This window comes from Elephantulus edwardii, unplaced genomic scaffold (assembly GCF_000299155.1).
Source record: "Elephantulus edwardii isolate Elephantulus edwardi_28Jun2011 unplaced genomic scaffold, EleEdw1.0 scaffold00135, whole genome shotgun sequence".
NCBI lineage: Eukaryota > Metazoa > Chordata > Mammalia > Macroscelidea > Macroscelididae > Elephantulus > Elephantulus edwardii.
Genome location: NW_006399885.1, coordinates 5863473 through 5885205, shown reverse-complemented (window position 1 = coordinate 5885205; position 21733 = coordinate 5863473). Strand labels below are relative to the sequence as shown.

General features: G+C 42.9%; 1 protein-coding gene across 1 annotated transcript in view; it reads left to right on the top strand.

The window, feature by feature from the left end:
- MIPEP (mitochondrial intermediate peptidase) overlaps positions 1 to 21733 on the top strand; it is a 195669-nt gene that overhangs the window by 144632 nt on the left and 29304 nt on the right. The window contains exons 17-18 of the mRNA XM_006894110.1: positions 8143 to 8264; positions 11644 to 11717. Of these exons, the coding sequence (XP_006894172.1) occupies positions 8143 to 8264; positions 11644 to 11717 (196 nt within the window). The remainder of the gene's footprint in view (positions 1 to 8142; positions 8265 to 11643; positions 11718 to 21733) is intronic.

Sequence of the window (21733 nt, the reverse complement as noted above, 5' to 3'; positions counted from 1 at the left end):
GAGAGGGACATCATGCTTGGGAGGGTGGAGGGACAGCGCAGGAGGGGAAGACCCTCTATGAGATGGATTGATTTGGTGACTGGGGTAATCGGGATGGGTGTATCAGAGGCGGTGCGGTTGGCGCAGGATAGAGCAGGGTTTAGGGCTGTTGTGCATAGGGTCGCTATGAGTCGGAAACGATTCAACGGCACTTAACAACAACAACAACATAATGATATCGCCTCTTGATCTAATGGTGAGGATTTTTGTTTTCTTGATGTTGAGATCTAATCCATATTGAAGATGTAATCCATTTATAATCCTTAAGATTTACATACCCAGAAAAAGTGTCCCTCTCATATGATGGTGAAAGTGGGACATTTCCAGGTAAGTAGAAATTCAGAAAATTTGTGAACATTAGACTAACTTTACAAAACTACAAAGGAGAATTTTCGTGCAGAGAGTCAGCAGCCACAGATATAATAAGCCTGGAATTCATGCTCATAACAGTATCATTCAACCTGACACAGAATAACACAAAGTCAAATAAACTTGTTTTTGTGTACTGTCGAGTCAGAGCAGCTGGTGGCCTCGAACTGCAAACCTTCAGGATTGCAGCGCAGCGTCTTGGCACTAAGGCATTTTAGGAGGCGAAAAATAGGGGACCAGAAGTATTATTCCATAAATGAAAGCAATGACAGAGGAAAATGAGAGAATAAATGTTTGTTTGATACGGGAAAAGAAAAATAATGTCAAAACCACAATTAATATCTCAGTAAGGAACTGCACTGCAATCCTAAAGGCACTTGGTTCAAATCCACCAGCTACTCTGCAGGAGGAGAAAGGGCATTCTTCTCCTGTGGGATTAACTGCCTCTAAAAGCCCGCTGGAGGGTCAGTTATAGGTCAGTCTGACTTAGCGGTACCCCACAACAGTCAGATTCAGACTTATTTGGTCCTTTGCTGGGAGCCTCAGAGTCAGGGCACATGGACAGGAGCTTGGCTGCCTTCTCATCTCACAGGTTGACTGGGACAGAATACACAGTTTTTCATATCCTGCTGGATTTGTTTCCTTGTAATTATAGCACTGGGGCCACTGGCTTGCTTCTTTCTGTTGGTGGGAGGTCATTTTTGACACACTATCTGCAGTTCCCTGTTTTAAAGGCTTCCACCACATAGAGCTCACATCAGCAGGATAACAAGGAGGGTCTCTCTACAACAAGCCTACTAACAAAGCAGAGGTTAGGGGAAGCATAACGTAGTCTGAGAAGTGGTAACCCACCATCTCTACCATATTTTACTGGTGAGAACTGAGTCCAACTCTCCTTCAACGTGAGGCATTAGCTGAAGAAGCGACCACCAGGCCTGGCTCAAGGGAGACCAGATTCACAACATGAATGTCTCCACTTAAAACCAAGGTGTAGTGCAAATTGACACCTGTTTGTTTGGCATTGTTTCATGCATTTTGATAAAATGGCAATAAGAACATTTTTCCACATTAGAAGTATTAGTCTACATAAATTCGCTGAAGGTACATACATAATCACAAAATTCATAGACCGTGACAGTGAGAATATGCTCCTATTCTGCCTTGTGGTTAGAATTGAATATTTTTAGATGCCCCAGTTTTGGTATCATAAGAGATACTCCACAGACCAATAGTGCTGTATATAGGCTATGAGAAAAAAGTAAAAATGTTTTCCATAAAGAATAGTTTGGAATTTGCTTCTTCCTATCTTGCTGTCATTTAGTTCTACTCACCATAGCAGGTACCACTTGTGAGTATCTATGGTATTATCAGCTCAGTATTGGTTCTAATCCCTAAAGCTTAAAGGAGGCCGAACTCACACATTGGTAAGTACTAAGAAGATTCTGGACCCATTACAGACCTGGATATCTGGTGCCAAAATTAGCCTTAGAAGCTAGACTGTTTCCCATATAGTATTGTCAAGGAACTATTTGAAAGCAAAACTCAAAAAAACCCAATCACCTCAGAACCCAAAATTTGTTTAACATCATTTAATTAGTAAATTAGTTAGTTATTCTATGGGTATTTTCATCATAAGCTCAGGCAGTAACATTTGTTGAACATCATTGTATAAGAATCTTGTGGTGGCCTCGCTTCCTCCTTTCCATCCATGCATCCACCCAGGTGTCCTTCTGTCCATCCTTCCATTCATCCATCCTTCGCTTCATCCATCTGTCTGTTCAGTAGATAGCACCAACGTTCCTCTTGTGCTCCAGGTGCAATACGAGTCTAGACATAACTAGAGCATTATAGTCCTTGCCCTTAAGGAAATTTAATTTGGTATTAAATTATAGGTGTTGTTTCTCTTTTCACACAGTGTATAATGTCCCCACGATAAGATTGTTTTAAAATAGATTCTGGATAAATGTGTTTACACAGGTACAGCTAGAAATAAAGACATCACATGCCATTGAAGGGTGTCATTAAGGGAACGATTAGTTCAGTCATTCAACATTTGGCTTGTAGTTAATGAGTGCTTACTCTGCTCTAATCTCTGTTCTAAGTTTGAAACTGAAAAGAAATACTATACTAAGTAAGCAGTGCTCCTTCCTTCCTTGATCTGGAGGGAGGGAAATTGTAGAGTTGGAGAAATAATGTGGGTGAATATTCTCAATGGGCTCGTGTTCTCTGCCGTTACAAAGCAAGTGACAGTAGCCACTGAGTTGTTGACATGCTGTTGCTGTCGCCTCTAAGCTCAACTCTGCTACCGTGTGTGTGTGTGTGTGTGTGTGTGTGTGTGTGTGTGTGTGTGTGTGTGAGACAATGGAATTAGCTTAGATTCATGCCTTGGAATAACATTACCCATTTCCAGTGAGTCAGTTCCCACTCATGGGAACCTTCTCAGGTTTACAGAGTGATACATCTTGACAGGAGTCTCCCTCAGTTTTCCCCTCACAGAGTGGCTGGTAGGTTTGAACTGCCAGCCTCTCAGTGAGCAGCCTAGCACTTACACCTCCTCTATCACCAGGGCTCCTTGAGCTTTTGAAAATCTAAATCTGTAGTCATACTAGAAGGGAAACTACAAAGGTGTTTGAGTCTTTTGTTTGTGAAATCAGATCTCTGTATTATAGGAAGGGCAAATTCCTTTGTCCTTTAGGAGAACTAACTGTGGAATGCTGTCTTCCATTTTTCCTCATGAATGAGTGAAAGCGTAACCAGGGCTTCATATTAGGTTGAATTAGCAGGAATTCAAAGCTATGTTTAAACAACAGTACAATTGTAGGTCTTAGCATGCCACAAGCCTCCAAAGCTCTGATGAAAGGTATCAAATGGACATAAATTATTCAGCACGTCTTGAGGTAGGGAAAGGGGGTAGTACTGGACTCAAACCAGTAATTAAAGAGCAAGACACAACAGGGTGTGTGTTGCACAAGTGAGGCTGCATCCAGGTAGCTTGCTCATTTAAGGCAGAAGCTGGGACAGATCCGAGACCTGCTGTGGATGTTGTTGCTAGGTGGCATTGAGTTGATTCCGTCATAGCGACCACAGAAGGAATCCTGCCTGGCCCTGTGGCACCATCACAGTTGCTGCCATGCATGCTCACATTGTGGTTGCACACCGTCTGTCCTTGCCATCTCTCAGCTGAAAGATCTTAATTTTGTTGCTCTTTCAGGTTTGGTTAAAAGTTTATGAAATTAAGGTACTTTGAAAAGTTTACTTCAATCAGATGTCAATCTTGAAGTGGTATACTTAAAAGCAAAATTATTTTCAACTCAAATCTATGCAGAATTAAGCTGTGCTCTGCACTACAGAAGCTGCCAAAGTTGCTCTGGAAGATCAGCCAGAAGAAAAAGATCAAAGACTAAGCCTCCTTAGCATATGCGACCAGCCCTGGACTTCCGCATGAGAGAGAGGTGTGTACCACCAGAAGCAGAAGCTCCAGATTTATAGTGAAGCAGCCGTCAGCCAGCAGCCCAGAAGCCACCACCACAGGTCTCATCACAGACAAGCTGTTGTAGTGGAGAAAGATGACCAGTGCGCCTTGTGCTCCAAGTAATTGTTGTCTACCATCACGTCACAACTGACCCATAGATGATTGTCCAGCAGTTTTCAGTAAATCACACAGGACGACGTTGCCCATCTCTCTGTCGTGAAGCAGCTGGTGGGTTCAGACCACATGCCTCTGGTTGGCAACACGGCTCTTTACCGCTTGGCTACCAGCACTCCCTATGCAGTATTTGGTAGATGGAAATTTCAGGATGATACAAAAGCTGACATAGATATCTTTAAAAACAACACAGTAAAACAAAGTACAAGAACTTTGTATATGTCATGGATGAATTCTAAGGGATCTATGTATTGGCTAAAAAGTTTACTCAAAGTTTGTTTAATGGAATCTCACCCATAGATGATTCTGTGTACCCTAGTTTTAAATACTGTTTGCATACAAAAGGAAAAAGCTTCTCCACCTTCTCATACCCAGAGAATATGTTGGGCATATTTTCAGGAAGCAGCAGTCTTTAGAGATACCATGCAGGGAATGGTCAAGAGTCAGCAAAAGAAAGGAAGACCCTCCACACGGTGGATGGACACAGTGACTGTAGCACTGATAGCATGGTTAAGCATGGCAGAGACCACGAGGATGGTACAGGGCCAGGTTCACATCTGTTGTTCACAGGGTCGCTGTGAGCCCTAGTCAACTTGATGGCATCTAACAATACCTTTCCCTGCCTTCCACTACCATGTGGGGGCTCTTATTAGCAGAACCCCATGTAATACTGCCCTGTCTAGTATGTTCTCACCCTTGCAATAAGTGTGAGCCCCCCAGAGCTGTATGTGATGTTTCGTGTTTCTCCATGGTGGTTGGGCCTCTGCCTGGAGCCAGGAGCATTAGTATTAAGTAGATTGGCGGTTCAGCTGCTATATCAGAACCCCTGCTAACAGGGTATTCATCTAACTGTCCAGACCAGGTGTAGTGACCTCGTGGTGTCCTCCCACCTGGCTGGCCACCAACCCTGGACCAACATAAATGGACCAGCATGGGAAATCAACCCTGTGGCCACATGTCAGCAAATGAAAAGGGAACCAAAAGGGAGAGGACACTCTCTCCTTAAAGGACATGGCCCAAAGCCTGCTCAAAATCATATGCTTTTTGAAGGAGAGAGAGTAGATATTGAGCAAAATCCTTACTCCGCTTTGTATTCCATCCACATTTGCCTGTACACTTCTGCCCCTGTCCTTTAAGGCAGGCTCCTTCCCCAGTCTCACCTGATTCTTAAAGAATTGGACATAGTGATAGAGTTTACACTCGAATTCGTCAGGCCATTGGGCTAAACCAGAAAACCAGACCAGATCTACTGCATCAGGTTGGTTGCAACTCATGTGACCTGTAGGGTTTCCAGGGCTGTGAATACAGGAGGAGACTTCTTATCCTCCTTCTGCAGGGTGGCTGACGGATTGAACCTCTAACCTTTGGGTTGGCAGCCTCACGTGTAATGCGCTACTCCACCAGGGCTCCAGTTATACTGATGTAACTACATTGTCTTGGATTTTTATTCCCCTTAAGATATCAAGTAGAATTAGCTACTCTAGTTTATAGATACATAGTGAGGATTGATTTTCTAGGGAATTATGTTGAATGTCAGATACAGCATACATTAGAAGAAGGTGGATCATTGCATGTCAGACTTGTTTAATTAATAAAAGCAAAAAAATGTTTAAGTCATAAATATGTCATTTGAGATAAGCTTTTATAATCCTAGATTTTGTCTCATAGGGTTACAATAAATAAGCTTATGCATTTAGACTTAGACAAGCTTCCTTTTATCAGCCAGTCAGAACATAGCTGTTTTCCACTTTTAGGTACAGAGTCAGGACAGTATTTGTAGGGGTGCAGTTTTCCAATGGCTTAGTATTCTTACCTGACACACCCACGTGGTCTGTCCTGTACCAACTACATCACTATCCTCATGAAAAATGGGAATTCTCATCCCCAGACTGAAGATGCTCTTCCCAGTGCTGACTTGTGTTCTGTGCAGGCTGGCGTGGACAGGAAGTCCAGCCTGGCTCCATTATTGGCATGGCCACTTCCGTCTCAGAGCTGTCCTCTCCTTGTTTCTGGGATGTCCTCTCTTCATTTCTGTCAAGACGTGAGAACCCCAGCAGCCACCAACTTGGGCAGACAGGAACAGTTTCTTAGGCCAGAAAACCAGCTGGCTGAGCTGAGAGAAGGGTCTAGTCCTCAGCCTTCTACCGAAAGGCCCAAATCACTGAGCAGTAACTTCCTCAGCTCAAAAAAAAGAAATGTTTTCCTGCATGGCCTGTCTTTAGAGTTAGGTTTTTCTGTTCTCATCCGTTCTCCTCTGTTCTGTGCCTTTTTGGTCCATCATAAAATGTAATTATGGAAAACATAGAAGTTACTAGCTTTAGAATTTATAGGCTCAGGAGAAAAGTGACTTTTGTAGTAATTATTCATTGTAGAATCAGCTTTTTTATTTATTTATTGTGTGTGTGTGTGTGTGTGTGTGTGTGTGTGTGTGTGTGTGTGTACCATCAAATCGGATCTGACTGGTACAGGAGGCGATTGTTCCTCCTTCTTCAGCAGAGCATCTGGTGGATTTGAACCGCACACCTCTGGGATTGCAGTGCAGTTTTCTGCCAAGAATCAGCTTTTTTAAATAACCAAGCTACTAAAAAAAATGAGGATACTCGTGGCTTTATCTTTTCCCCAAAGTTGTGGTTAGGTTCCCTCTAATTGACTAACTACAGCTTCTACGACTCTGGACAACAGGACAGAACCTGCCTGAGCCGCACCGTCCTCACATGGCCACTGTGCTTCAATAGTGTTGTGGTCCCTGTGTCTCGCTGAAGATCTGTCTGCCTCTCTTATCAAATCAAATGCAGTCAACACAGGAGCAGCTCCTGGGCGGTGCAGACGCTTATCCCTATCTTCTTTGATGTGCGCTGAGCTTTTTGTTTCTTAGATGTTATGCTTGGCTGCTAATTAGATGGTTCCTGTCAACACAGGAAGAAAGGCCTGGCAGTCTCCTTATGAAAAATTGGCCATCAAAAACCCAGAGGACAGCAACAATAGCAAAGCTCAGCAGATCAACAAACAGTAAATGCTGGTGAGATTGTGGAAAGAGTGGAACCGTTATTCACTGCTGGTGGGAGTGTAAAGTGGCACAACCATGATGGAAGGTGGTTTTCAAAAAGTTGGAAGTAGAAATACTATTTGACCCAGCAATTCCACTACTAGGAATATACCCTAAAGAAACCAGAACCATCATCCATCCAAACAGATGTGTGCAAACCCATGTTTATTGTTCTATTATTTACAACAGCAAAGAGATGGAAGCAACCCAAGTGCCTATCAACAAACATATAGATAGAAAAACAATGGTATTTTCACAGGATGGAATACTATGCAGCTCTGAAAAAAATGAACACACAAAGCATTACACAGTATGGATGACCCTGGAGGACATTATGCTGAGTGAAATATCTCTGTCACAAAAGGACAAATACTGCATAGTGCCATTGTGATCAAGCAGGTCTGACATGGAGGGTTGGAAGAATAGGATAAGAGTGCATAGATAATAAGCATTGCATTGCAACAGATAAAGGAAAGATCTATCTAAAAGAAATACATGATTAGACATTATATGAACAACAATAACCCAAAATAAGAAGTACAATGCAAAGAGGATTAGGCAGGAGGAAGGAGGTAATTGTGCAATAATGAATAAATATTTTTTAAAAAGGTGATCTGGGGTAGGGGCAAAGGAGGAAGAGGAGTTAAAATATGCAACAATGAATGAATGAAAATCTAACTTTTATGTAACCTTTGATTAAAATTATAATTAAAATTAAAACATTTATTAATAGAAAAAACCAGTGGAGTGCAGTTCTAGCCTGACATAAAGTCTCCCTAAGGCAAAATGAACTCAAAAGGCAATGGGGTTTGGTTTTTATAAGAATAAGAAATGAAATCATATATTTGGACCAAATATCACACAATAGAAAAATTTCTTTTCTAAAACATTGAACATTTTGTGATGCCTGACTTGACCCTCTCAGGTGATATTTGGATGATAACTCTTTTAGATTCTGTGTTTCTTTGGCTTGTTTGTACAAATAAATATTCCCTGAACTTGGAGTGTCCTACATTCCTGTGCCATGTTTGTGTTTTCACAGGCCTGGCAGCTGCGATTCAGCCACCTCGTAGGCTATGGTGCCAAGTACTACTCTTACCTGATGTCTAGAGCCGTGGCTTCCATGGTTTGGAAAGAATGTTTCCTGCAGGATCCTTTTAACAGGTAATTAATTAGAGATTCATAAAGTGGTCCCTTTTTCAAGGAAGGTAGCCTCTCACCCCTTTACACATCACAGCCTAGGTGATGCTTTTCAGTTCTGCCTTCTAGGCATCCTTCTTTGTCACCTTGCTCACTGTTTCTGTTACCAAGTGATTGAGACAATGAAGCACAGCCTTTTTTTCAGCAGGGCTAATCTGCAGTGTGTGCATAGGCCTCCCTGGTCTCCAGGAAGTTCCTTCTACTCACTTAGTTAGCATCAGGGTTTCATGAAGGACCTGCAAGCAGTATAGTCCAGGAGGGCCAGCCTCAGGTCAGGACACGAGACGCCCACCCCTCCCCGGGATGGATGCAGAGCATGGCAGAGGAGGGTCTGCAGGAAAAATACCACAAAACCAAGCTTTCCGCCGTTGAATCCATTCTGACTCAAGTGACCTCTAGGACAGAGCAGAACTGCCCCAAAGCTGAATTCTTTACCCAAACAAACTGCCTCATCTTTTTCCTTCAGAGCCCTGGGGGGGTGGGGGGTGGGGCTCAAACCACTGGCCTTCAGATTAGCAGCTGAATGCCTTAAACACCTCAGCAGAACCAGGGCCTCACCAGGCCTCCGATGGGTGAAGTTAGGCAGGCCCTCCCGTGGCGCCTGACTTGGGAGCCTTCTGACTGGTCTTCCAGGAACAGGAACCAGAGGGACATAGAGTTCTGCTCTCACGAATCCTTCGCTGCAGCTTTCTTTGAAAGTAAACCACTAATTATGGTTTGGTCTAATAGCTATTTAAAGTGTTTGACCTCTACATCACACAAATAAACACAGCTCCAGATGCTCTTGGGGCCACCACACTGCTGTCACATGGTTTCAAATTCGTGTCCTAGTGTGTCATGGGGCTCCCTAGGGTTTTCACAGTGCATTGTCTCAGTATATGAAGAAACTGATGTTCAGAGAATGAGTGGCTTATTGGAGGCTTCCCAGCACCCCAAGGACCAGTCCACTGGGGAAGAGGTAATGCTGTGCATTCCCACCAGTACATGCGTCCCCTCTGTTTGCCTCCTGCTCCCTCCACGCCACCCAGCTCCTCGCACAGTCCTATTCAGATAGGTGGGAAGTCTCTTCCAAAACTGATAAGCATGTTCATTTCCAAAATCTTGGAAACTCAAATCTGATCAAACGTAATTTTGGGTTTGGTGCCCACAACGTCATTTTTGTTTTCTGCCCTTTGCAGAGAGGGAGAGATTTCATCTGCTTTTCCAGTTTTATTATTTGGCAAGACTCGAGAGCCAGCAGGGACTGCAGTAAATGAATTTCAAGGATTCCAACTCTTTAGTAGGGATAGCTATAAAATCAACAGAATGTGAACTTGTTTAAAGGAACTCTGCTTTACTAGAAAACTTCACCCTCTTAAATACGTGCACTTTCAGACACTTATGTCTTGTTTAGGTGTGTGCTCTTGCCTCCACAGGTAGTTACTGTGCTTTATATACACAAAATAATAAAGTAAGCTAGTAAAGTGCTCCCCAGACTAGACAGTCTCCAACTTCTGTAACAAGAGCCGTTTGATCCCACCCCTAGAAAATAGCCAGGTGTGGGCTGAGCTCAGAGAGAAACCCTTTAAGTTGAGGGAGCAAGTGTCCAATAACCTGGCAGGGAGGGGTCCTGAGTCATCTGGTGGGGATCCAGCGCAGTCCTCTTGCTAGCCCTGTGTCCTGAGAAGCATAGCCTTTGCACATGTTCCCTGCTCCTGGGCGTCACCATGGCGAGGATGCAAGGTCAGCGTGTTTGCAGTGCTGTGATGGCATCAGAAATTCTGACCAGAGATCACTTTCCCCAGCTGCCCAGGACTTCAGATGACAAAAAAAGTGACAGACAAACATCAGAACTGACTTCACTGATATTGTCCTAGTCAGTAGTCTTTTGCCTTTTCCATAAAATGGACAACAATCATTTGGTACAGAAGCAGAATTAGTTTGGGGAATTTTTATCCAAGACCTTCAAAGCTTACTTTCAATTATTATAATAAACCAGAAAATCCAGCCCATTACTGATGAGTTGACCCTGACTCATAGCCACCCTCCAATGGGTATCTGAGGCTATAAATCTTTACAGGATTTTCCTCCTCAGAGCACCTGGTTGATTTGAACTGCCAGCCTTACAGTTAGCAGCCTGACAGCTAACTATGCCACCAGGGCTTCCTCAGTTATTATTACATACAGTGCTCATCATAGAGTAATGTTGTTTGTTATGTGCCGTCGAGTCGCCTGAGACTCATAGCAGCCTATGTACAACAGCCCTAAACCCTGCTCTATCCTGTGCTAATCTCACTGTCTCTGACACACCTACCCCCGTTACCCCAGTCACTGAATTAGTCCATCTCATTGAGAGTCCTCCCAAGCATAACGTCCCTCTCCAAGTACTGGTCCCTCCTTGCGACATGTCCAAAGTATGTCAGACGAAGCTTCAGAATCCTTGCTTCCAAGGAGCAGCCTCGTTTAACCCTCTCCTGGAAAAACCTGTTTGTTTTCCTAGCAGTCCATGATATATTCAATACTCTTCTCCAACACCATGGCTCAAAGGCATCAATTTTCCTTCTATAGAGTTTAATGTCACAAATGTAAATATTCAGCAATAAGGAGGATTGAAAGGGAAAATGAAGTGTGACCTCTGCCTTGGCCACCAGGAGACTCTGGAGGCACATTGTCATTCCATCAAAGCTTTTGGTGTCATGGACCTTCCTCCATCAGCACCTCTTCTTTTTGCCTTATTTTGGACTCTCTCCTCTCTTTATTAAGTGCCATCTCATGTTTGGAAAGCAGAGTATGGGATAAGTGGTTTCAAATCTTACCTCAAACAAAAACCCTAAAAATTATGAAAAGATCTAATCTTTTTGTCATTTTATATTATAAACCTAATAGCCCTTTCTATAGAGAGAAGCAGAAATAGGCATCAACTTTACACTAACTTTACATACTTGCTTTTATTTATTTTACAGTTAAAAATCAGAATCAGATTTTTAGAAAGCAGAAAATAATGACAAGCAGAATTGTCTTCTCATGGCCCCGTTATTTTTGAATGTGACATCAGTGTGGCTTCACTTGGGTAAAGGAGCCCCAGGCATGTGGTGCACAACTGTTAGCAATCAGGCTGCTAACATAAAGGTTGACAGTTCAAGTCTGCCAGCTGCTCTACAGGAGAAAGATGGTTGGACTCTTCTCATAGGGATTTACAGTCTCAGAAACCCAGTGGAGCGTTGCCATGAGTTGGAATAGTCTTGACTGACAGGGGTCTGGTTTTGTTTTGTGTGTTTTTTTTTCCCACTGGGGAGCTCGGGAGGTGTTTGGTGTGGTTCAGGGGGCTGTGTGTGAGATCTATAATGTCCTCTCTGTGTCTCAGGGCCATGGGTGAGCGCTATCGCCGAGAGATGCTGGCACACGGAGGCGGCAAGGAGCCTATGCTCATGATTCAAGGTACCACTACCAGGCTGCTAACCTTACAATGATGGGGCAGGAGGGAGGGCAACAAAGCCCCCGTGCTCATGGTTCTGGGTACCACTACCCAGCCTGCTAACCGTGCTGTGACAGAGAGGGGGACAGAGCTCCCATGCTATGGTTCAGGATACCCAGCCTGCTAACCTGGCTATGATGGGGTTGGAGTCGGGCTGCAGGGTGGGGGGCGACAGAGAGCCCATGCTCATGGTTTAAGGTACCCAGCCTGCTAACCTGGCTATGATGGGGTTGGAGTCGGGCTGCAGGGTGGGGGGCGACAGAGAGCCCATGCTCATGGTTTAAGGTACCCAGCCTGCTAACCTCTGTGGTGGGGGAGTGTGGGCCAGACACAGATGTTTCACGAGTTGTGAGTTTTGTTATTCAGTTTGAGTTACATGCTTTTACTATTTGTGATAAAGAGTGTTTTCTATTTTCTCTACTTCTTACCACTCCTTTTAAGAAATAGTGTTTACTGTGCACTTTGTTCTGAGCATCTGTCATCTTTTGTCTCAAATCATATTTTAAATTTCATTTACTTGAAAGAAAATGTAAGAAATAAATTAATTCTTTCTTACTATAATTTATTTAGATGACAAGATAGAATTTTAGGTTTTAGCTTTCAAAATGTTACCAACCCTCCAATTGGAAATTATGAAAACTGTGTAAATATGTTGAATCCTAAAAAAACATGCCGTTAGATTTCTGTAGGACTCAGTATGTTTGGGGGTTTTTTTCAAAAAGACAAAAAATATGTAAATAACTTTCTTTCTTGGCTGTTGTCTTTTCTTTCTTCCCTTCCAGCCTCCAAAAGCTGAGCTATCCATTTGCTTGAAATTCCCATGGTAACATTTCATTTCAACCTATGGGAAAATAAGTCTCTTTGAGATGTCTCATTGCTTGCTTTCCAGTGTGATTTTTTTCACTGACATATTTCCATTGAAAATGTAGTTCTAAGTAGAAATGACCATCCTAATCCTGCACAAAATGTCTTCACAGATCTTCCAAGGAAGGTGGACATATTGCTCTTACTATATAAAGAATTAATATATATTATCCTTAGGTGGCACCTAACAGCAACAAAAACAGCAGTTTGATTATGTTAATCTCCACATACTCTCAATTCATTGACAGTTGAATTTGCAGGTAACCCTCTGATACAGACTTTTAACCAAATGGGTTGCCACAGTGACTGCTGCAGTGGGCTCGAGTATGTATGCTGGATGAATTTTAGTAGAGACTGCGCTGATCGCTAGATTGCTTTGAGTTGTAGGGACATAAACGATATTAAGACTTCTCATCCACCAGAATGGATGTCTCTTCATTTATTTGCCTCTTCTTTCATTTCTTTGAGTCACATTTTACGGCCTCTCATGTACACATCTTTCACGACACTGTTTATCAAATGGGAATAAACAGATTTGCCTTGATTTCCTTTTCGGATAGTTCACTGCTCCTCTGTGGAAGTTTTTTTGTCATGTGCTGACCTCACACCGGCTACTTCCCTACTCCCCTTGTTCACCACAGGGGGCTCCCTTGTAACTGAGGCCTTTGCAGGTCCTGCCTGCACACAGATATTAACTGACTTACTGGCCTGTCAAGAGGAAGAAAGAGTTGAAATCCCTTTCACTATTTGTTTGTGGCAGGTCTATTTTTCTACTGTGCTTCTGAGAATGTTGCAGCAGGCTCCGTAAAAATTCAATTCTTTATATAGGAAGCATTTTTGGACTAAGAAACTTAATATTTTCACACACTCATAAGAAGAAAGCAAGTGCGTGGTTCCACCTAAAGCGTATGAAGTATTACGATCCCAGTTAGCACCAACAATAGAGCGGTTTGTCTCTTATACTTTCATATTTTTCTTAATGTTTTCCTGCCAGGTCTCATTAATTCACATGGTTGGTTGCATGTCAGAGAAGAATGGGAACATACAAGAGCCTGTGTCTTTTGCCACTTTAGCGGGCTGGATTTGTAAGACAAGACCTGGAGTGGCTTCTCATTTTCTAATTTGAAGCTAGCATGTCCCCCCAGAATAGGAATGTCTTAGAGGATGAGTCATAACCTTAACATGAGGGCACTTGTGAGTGTAAATGGTGAGATTACTGATATTTGTGGCATAAAAAACTCTAGTTGATGCTATTCTTTTGTGAGGAAAAAAATTAAACTTCTATTTGTAATGTCTTTATATGTTTACATTATCTACTTACTAGATACAGGTCATGGTCTTTGCAATCACTTGTTATGCATCAGAGAGTTGGACAATGACCAAGGAGGATAGAAGGAGAATTGATGCCTTTGAGCTGTGGTGCTGGAGAAGAATATTGAGGGTACTATGGACTGCTAGGAAAACAAACAGGTTCATCCTGGAAATGGTTAAACCGAGCGGCTCCCTGGAGGCAAGGATTCTGAGGCTCCCTCTAACATACTTTGGACATGTTGCAAGGAGGGACAGGTCCTTGGAAAGGGACATCATGCTTGGGAGGTTGGAGGGACAGTGCAGGAGGGGAAGGCCATCTATGAGGTGAATTGATTCCGTGATTGGGGTAATTGGGATGGGTGTATTGGAGACGGTGCGATTGGCACAGGATAGAGCAGAGTTTAGGGCTGTTGTACAGGGTCGACAGCACATAACAGCAACTTAGTAGATAAATGTAGAAGTAGCCATGGAAGTGTAGTGCTTCCTGCGTGGGCTGCTAACTGAGAGGTTGACAGTTCAGCTGTTGCAGCTACTCCATGGGAGGGAGTGGGTAGTCTCCTCCTGCAGATTTGCAGCCTCAGAGACCCACAGGAGGATGCCCTGAGTTAGGATTGACACAGTATCAGCAGGTTTGTCTGAAGAAATAAGAAGAATTTTATAATAAATACCAAGAGATGAAGAATAGAACACTTACCTTCAAACTGTGGACAAACCTCCTGGACCAAATCATGGTTTCTCCACCTCCTTCCTGAGAAGTTGCCCCCGGTCAGTTCCAACTCCTGGCAGCTCTGGAGCGCAGAGCAGAACTGCTTCATGCGGCTTTCAGGGCTGTGACCTTTCGATCCTTTGCTGCCCTGACAGTCTCACGTGTTTGTAAGTGTCTAGCCCCATTATTTCAGTCACGGTGCCATTCTGTCTCATTGTGTGTCCTCCTTTTCTTTGCTGACCTGCTGACCCAGCATGGTGTCCTGTCTGAGGGACTGGTCCCTCCTGGCAATATGCCAAAAAATAGGTGCGATGGAGTGTCACCATGCTTGCCTCTAAGGAGCACCCTGGTTGCACTTCCTCCAAAAGAGATTTGTTTGTTCATTATTCAATCTTCTTCACTAATCCCACTCTCCAAAGGCATCAGTTCTGCTTTGATCTTTCTTACCATCATCCAACGTTCAGACTCATAAGAAGCAATTGAAAATACCATGGCTTGAGTAAAGCTCACCTTACTCTTTAAAGTGATGTCTTTGCTTTTTTAGCACTTTAAAGAAGTCTTCGGCAACAGATTTTCCCAATAAATTTTTTTTAGTTCAAATTACTTTAATAATTCATAGAATAAATCAAAATTATTAGTATTGGTATATTTATAATACTCTATGTAACTACCTTTCTCTTTTTAAAATTTTTCTTTTTTGTTATACTAGTTTATTTACAAAATTCGAAAAATTGCTTTTCAGACCAGTTTCTCCCAATTTTCCTCACCTCTCCACCCATCAAATTATACAAAACCATGATTAATCCTTCCCATAAATATTTGTTTATTGGCTTACAATGTTCATATACATTGTGTTTCACACTATTCTTCATTCACATTGTGTTTCATATAATCATTCTCATGCATTCTATTTTATAAGATTAATCACCATCAGACCTTGCCCATCATTGTCCTTTATTTTCACCCAGATGCTTCCTATTTCCTTCCCCATGACCCCCACCAAACTCTGCAGCCCTGTGGTTTTTCCCCTACTGATCCTCAGCCCTCTCCACCTTGAGATCCCATACATGTTTTAATAGTTATCCTTCTGTTTTTACAATAATGGTCTTATGCAGCATTTGTCCTTATGAGACTGTGTTGGTTCACTTTTGATGGTGTGTTGATTGTGAATCCAAATAAAATTAAATTATCGACAACTTCAATCTTTTTCCATCTATCATGATGCTACCTATTGATCCAGTGGTAAGGATTTTGTTTTCTTGATGTTGAGATATAGTCCATATTGAAGGCTGTAGTCTTTGGTCTTCTTCACAAAGTTGTGTCACCTGCACAGCACAGGTTGTTGATGAATCCCCGTTCAGTCCTGATGCCACATTCTTCTTCAGAGACCAGTTTCTTGAATGATTTTTTCATCATACAGATTGAGTAGGTATAAAGAAAGGATACAGCTCTGGCCTATGTATGCTGATTTTAAACCATGCAACATTCCCTGGTCAACTTCTCATGAGCACAATTAAGTGTTCTGGGATTCTCACTCTTCTCCATTTTACCCATAATTTGTTATGATCCACACAATAAAATGCCTTTACATAATTAATAAAACACAGGTAAAAGTCTTTCTGGTACTTTCAGTCAAGATCTATCTGACACCAGAAGCAATGTTCCTCATGCCATGGCCTCTTCTGAATCCAGCTTCAATTTCTGACAGTTCCCTGTTAATGTTCTGTTCTAGCCAATAATCTTCAACAAAATTTAACTTGCATGAAATATTAATATTGTTCAGTAATTTCCGCACTCTGTTGAATCACCTTTCTTGGTAATGGGAATAAATATAGATCTCTTCCAGTCAGTTGGCCAGGTAGCTGTCTTCCAGATGTGTTAGGATAGGCTAATGAGCACAAATAGAGCTATTTCTGCTAGTTGAAATATTAATTGATATTCTGTCAATTCCAAAGGCCTTACTACATTACCTGTGTCTTCAGAGCAGCTTGGACTTCTTCATTATAGTTTCATTCTTCATCATATGCAGTGTTGACAGAATTCTTTTTGATACAGTGTGTATTCCATTCATCTTCTTGGGATTCTTCCTTGCTCATTCACAGTTTTGCCCATATAATTCTTCAGTATTGCAGCTCAAGGCTTGAATCTCTTCTTTCATTCTCTCAGCTTTAAAAATGCAGAGCATTTTTTACTTTCTAATTCCAGCTATTTGCTGCACATTTCATAATAAGGATAGATTTTATTATTTCAACAGATTATGAATGACAGATAAATTATGCACCAAGTTGATATATCTTCCTATCTAACCTATATTGTCTTTTTTATGTTTTATAGAACCTGAAAATCTTGGATAAATGGCCCTTGATGAGTTTTTAGACTCAGATTTCATTTCTTTTTCTAATAAAACAAGCCAGCTAATATGCTTAGAACTGCCATGTACTGGTGTCTCTGGGGGGCTACACGCCTAAGTGCTCTACGATGGTCAGAGCCCATCCTCCTTCTGTGCTGCCCCCTTTTCCAGCTCTGGGAGCTGCTGTGGGAGCACATGGATCTTCCAGGCTAAGCTCCCAGCAGCTGCAGCTCATCCCTCTGTTCAGTGCTGTGCAGTCAGCTGTGGCGCACAATGGTCTGCTTCTGTGAGAACCGAACCCTGCTCAGTCTGCACCCACCTTCACCGTTGCTGCAGGCGCTGTGCCAGCCTGTGTGGTTGAAGGCATGCTTCTCCTTAACGGACCTCTGCTTTTCCAACCGTGATGTTGAGATGGTTCTTTAGACTTTCCTATCTTCCTTGGGCTGACCTTCGGGTTCATTTGAAATGGCTCTGGTTTTAGGTTGAGGGAACTGTAGAGACAATGAGATTTGAGTCTGATGGGAGCCGAGTGACCTTTAAGGCTTTTTCTCTTCCCAACCACCGACCCACCCCCGCTGACATTAGAGAAGCCTGCCCGAGCGGCACTGAGCCAGAAAATCAAACCAGTTGGCATCAGGTCAATCCTGACTCATAGGACAGAGCAAACTTCCCCATCGGGTTTCTCAAACTCTTGGGCTCTGTGAGAGCTGACTGCTACTTCTTTTCTCCTGTGCAGCTGGCTGGTTCAAACTGCTGACTTTTTAGTTAGCAGTTAAGTGTTTGTATTGACCAATGATAAAATCTTCCTGGTTTGCTTTCCTATAAGCTGCTGGAAACTTTTGTAGCAAAATTCTCAACCTTTAATCATTTTCAGGTTCTGCCTTGGGAGCGATTTTAAAGCACAGTAGAATGAGCCTGACGCTCCAGTTGGGTGTCACGTTTCTGCCTCTGGTTACAGCATTCCTGTGTCCTTGCCCTTCAACCTTTGAGCAGAGTATTGCATGGGGAAGGGGAAAGGTGGGCTTCTCACTATTTTAGCGTGCCAGAAGGGTACTTGCAAATATCAAACAGCTTGCTTTCTGTGTTTTCCTTTCCAGAAAGACCAGTCTTGGCCACATTGTTAAATCTCTTTTGCCAAAAAAACAACATGCATGTAGAGATGCAAAATGATAACTTGACATGGTCTGAAGAGGACCCAGCATCAGATAAGACCAGAACAGCAGATAAATGAGTCAGCTCTCAGCAGGGAGCGTTCCTTCAGCTTGTTTTCCATGTTGCCAAATTGATGCATAGAGCCAAGCTCTAGAAGCCCACAGGGCCTTATGTTAAGCTGATTAAAATTGTGGTACTGTGCATGTCTGTAGAGCTTTGTACATTTAAAATAGACTTCACTTTTGCCATAACTATCTTGCCTCACCTCTTCTAACCACTCCATGGCTTTTGGTCAAGAAACCAGAGAACTATAGTTGGTAACTTCAAAGGATCATGCTGGTTTGTTTGGTGAGGCTTTTTACAGATTGTTTTGATTTTTTTACGAGAACTTGTACAGTCTTAATGTTCTTGTTGTTATGTATTGCGACCCTATTTACAAGAGCTCTGAACCCTGCTCTGTCCTGAGCGTCTTTGTCATCTCTGACACACCTAGCCCCATTACTCCAGTCACTGTATCAATTCATCTCATCCAGCTTTCCTCTCTTGTACTCTCCTTCTGCCTTTCCAAGCATGATGTCCCTCTCCAAGGATTGGTCCCTCCTGGCAACATATGTCAGACAGAGCTTCAAAATCCTTGCCTAGAAGGAACAACCTGGTTTCACCCTCTCCAGATGGGCCTGTTTGTTCTCTTAGCAGTCTATGATATATTCAACACTCTTTGCCAGCACCACAGCTCAAAGACATTGATTCTTCTTCTGTCATCCTTAGTCATTGTCCAGCTCTCTGATGCATAACAAGTAATTGTGAAGACTATGGCCTGGATCATGTGCACCTTAGTCTCTAGACTGACATCTATGCTCTTCAGTATACTGGATAGGGTCCCTGACAGCAGATGAGAACCTGTCTGGACTTCATAGTGACACACACACCTGTGACCAAGAATTCAATTGTTAATGCGTTCTTCTGTCATGGAAACCAGGACTTCTTTGAGAAATGGCTCATTCCAGGACTGGAGCGGACATGTGCAAGGTATACCTAGGACATTGTCGAGCCACAGAATTATCAGAAAGTGTCCTTAGACACACACAGTGGTGGAGACACACAAAACACAGAGGAACCAGCTGTAATTGCACCCAGGAGCACAGCTGAAACAAGTTAAGCAACCCCATAAATAATGTGACCTAAAGTATATAACAAAAATCCATGAGTCTACACTGACACAAAAATGCCCCCCACCTGACTCCACTGGTGCTGAGGCAGTTCCAATTCATGTTGACCCCTCAACAGATTTTGGGGCTGTAAACCTTTACAAGAGACTGTATCTTCTTTTTCCCCATAAGGCAATTGGTAGATTTGAACCACCCACCTCTCAGTTAACAGCCCCACATGTAACCCACTATGCCACTAGGGCTCTTTACACAGACATGAATGAACAATAAATAGACTCTTCCTTGTGGAAAGAGTTTATATAACATATGCAGACACTCTGCTCAAGGAGGTGAAGCAAAACTACTTGCTCCTTATGAGATGTATACTGTGGGTGGTGACTTCTTTCCAGAGACCACAACATGGAAATGGGGACCAGAGCAAGGCCACCATGGAGACTTTGACAGGGTTAATGATATCTGTGTGATAAGGCAGTGGCCAGCATCCACCTTCAATATGATGTGGTGAGAAAGCACTGCCAATCTGGTCATCCTCTCAAAGACCACAGCCCATTCTAAAGGTTAAGAAAAGCCCAGACAAGAGCACACTCAAGGCTTGTCTGCAAAACCCCCAAGGTGCTCAAAACTAAGTCACGGCTGAGGAACCTGGGGGGACATGGCCACTAACGTGAACGCAGGTCTGGGACCCAGGATGCAGAAGGGGCTTTAGGGAAAGACTGTGGCCATCTAAGCGAAATATGTATTTATTTAGTAATAAAACCCCAAACCTAAAACCCACTGCCTTCAAGTCAGTTCTGCCTCATGGTGACTCTGGAGGGCAAGGACAACGGTCCCTTGTGGTTTTGAGGGCTGGGATCCTCACCAGAACAGATAGGCACGTCTTTATCTGGAATAGGAGTTAACTGGCTTCAAGCTAACTACCCTTTAGTTAGCACCCAACTCTACTGTACCTTTTGTTAAAATACCATCTATTATTATTGATCCATTAGCTGTGACATATGGGCCATCCTAATATAAGTCATGATGATGATGATGACTGATCATTTGCTATGCATCTGAGAGCTGGAAAGTAACTAGAGATGACGAAAGAATAATTGATGCCTTTGAGCTGTAGTGTTGAAGAAGAGCACTGAACCTCAAGGACGGCCAAAAGAACAAATAAATATGTCCTGAAGAGGATGCAGCTGGAATGCTTTTTGGAGGCAAGGATAATGAGGTCTCCCCTCACATACTTCAGGCATGTTGCTAGGAGGGGCTATTCCTTGGAAAAGGACACGATGGGTCGGCAAAGGAGAGGAAGACCCTCATCTTGGTGGATTGACATGGTAACTGCCGTAATGGGCTCTAGTGTGTCAGGAAGTGTGAAGGTAGCACAGGATAGAACCAGGTTCAGGTCATAGGGTTGCTATGAATCATACTCAACTCGCAGGCACCTGACAACAATATTAGTCATAAACAACAAATATCCATTAATCCACACTTTGTGAATACGTAAACATCATCACCTATACTTTATCATGTTATCTAAAAGGGCCAATCCCTGGGAAAAGACATGCAGAGAGGTGGAGAGGGAGAGTTAGAGAGGAAGACCCTCCAATTAGATAGATTGATGTAGTGACTGTACTGCTGGGCTCCAGCATATCAGAGACCAGGAGGATGATGAAGAATAGGACAGAGTTCACCTTTGTTGACCATAGAGTTGCTCTGAGTCATAATTGATTCGATGGCACCTAACAACAAGAACAACAATATAAGCCATTAATGGTGGATGAGGCCGTGTAGAGTATAGAACTGTCTTGGCACCTTTCTTGTAAATCTAAATCTGTCCTCAAATAAAAAAAGGCTTATTTGGGAAGGGTGAAACTCGTTGATAGGCTTTTCAGTAGTGAAGCAGCCACCCGTGGCTTATATAGCACTTCAGTGCTCTATGTATGTGCCCCCTGCTTGCTGGCAGCCACTCCGAATGGCTCTGCCCTTTCTGGGTGCATAAGTGTAACTGAAGGTGTGCTCCAGTGGCCAGGCTGGAGCACTAGAGGTGTGTCGGGTAGTACTAGGCAGGCATTATCGTTGCTATGGAAGATGTCTGGCCCTTCAGAGGACCATGAGAAACCAGTGACAAGATTTTGAAGGATTTACCAATTGTTAAGGAACCCTGATGGTCTAGTACATATTGTACCATACTGGTAACCCAAAGGTCAGTAGTTTGGATCCACCAGCCACACTGGTGGCATAGTCCAAAAGGTACACATCTCCAACTGTTTGACTGCCTTTCTCCAAAGGACTAGATGGACATCCGCATGTTAAGAGTTACAGCTTCAGAAACCCAAAGGGGGGGGGGGTCTCAGACATCAGTTTGTTTTGTTTTGTGAATTTGTTTTTGAATTTTTTTTTAGAGAATATTCTTTTATTCTTTGACTGACTTACAATGTC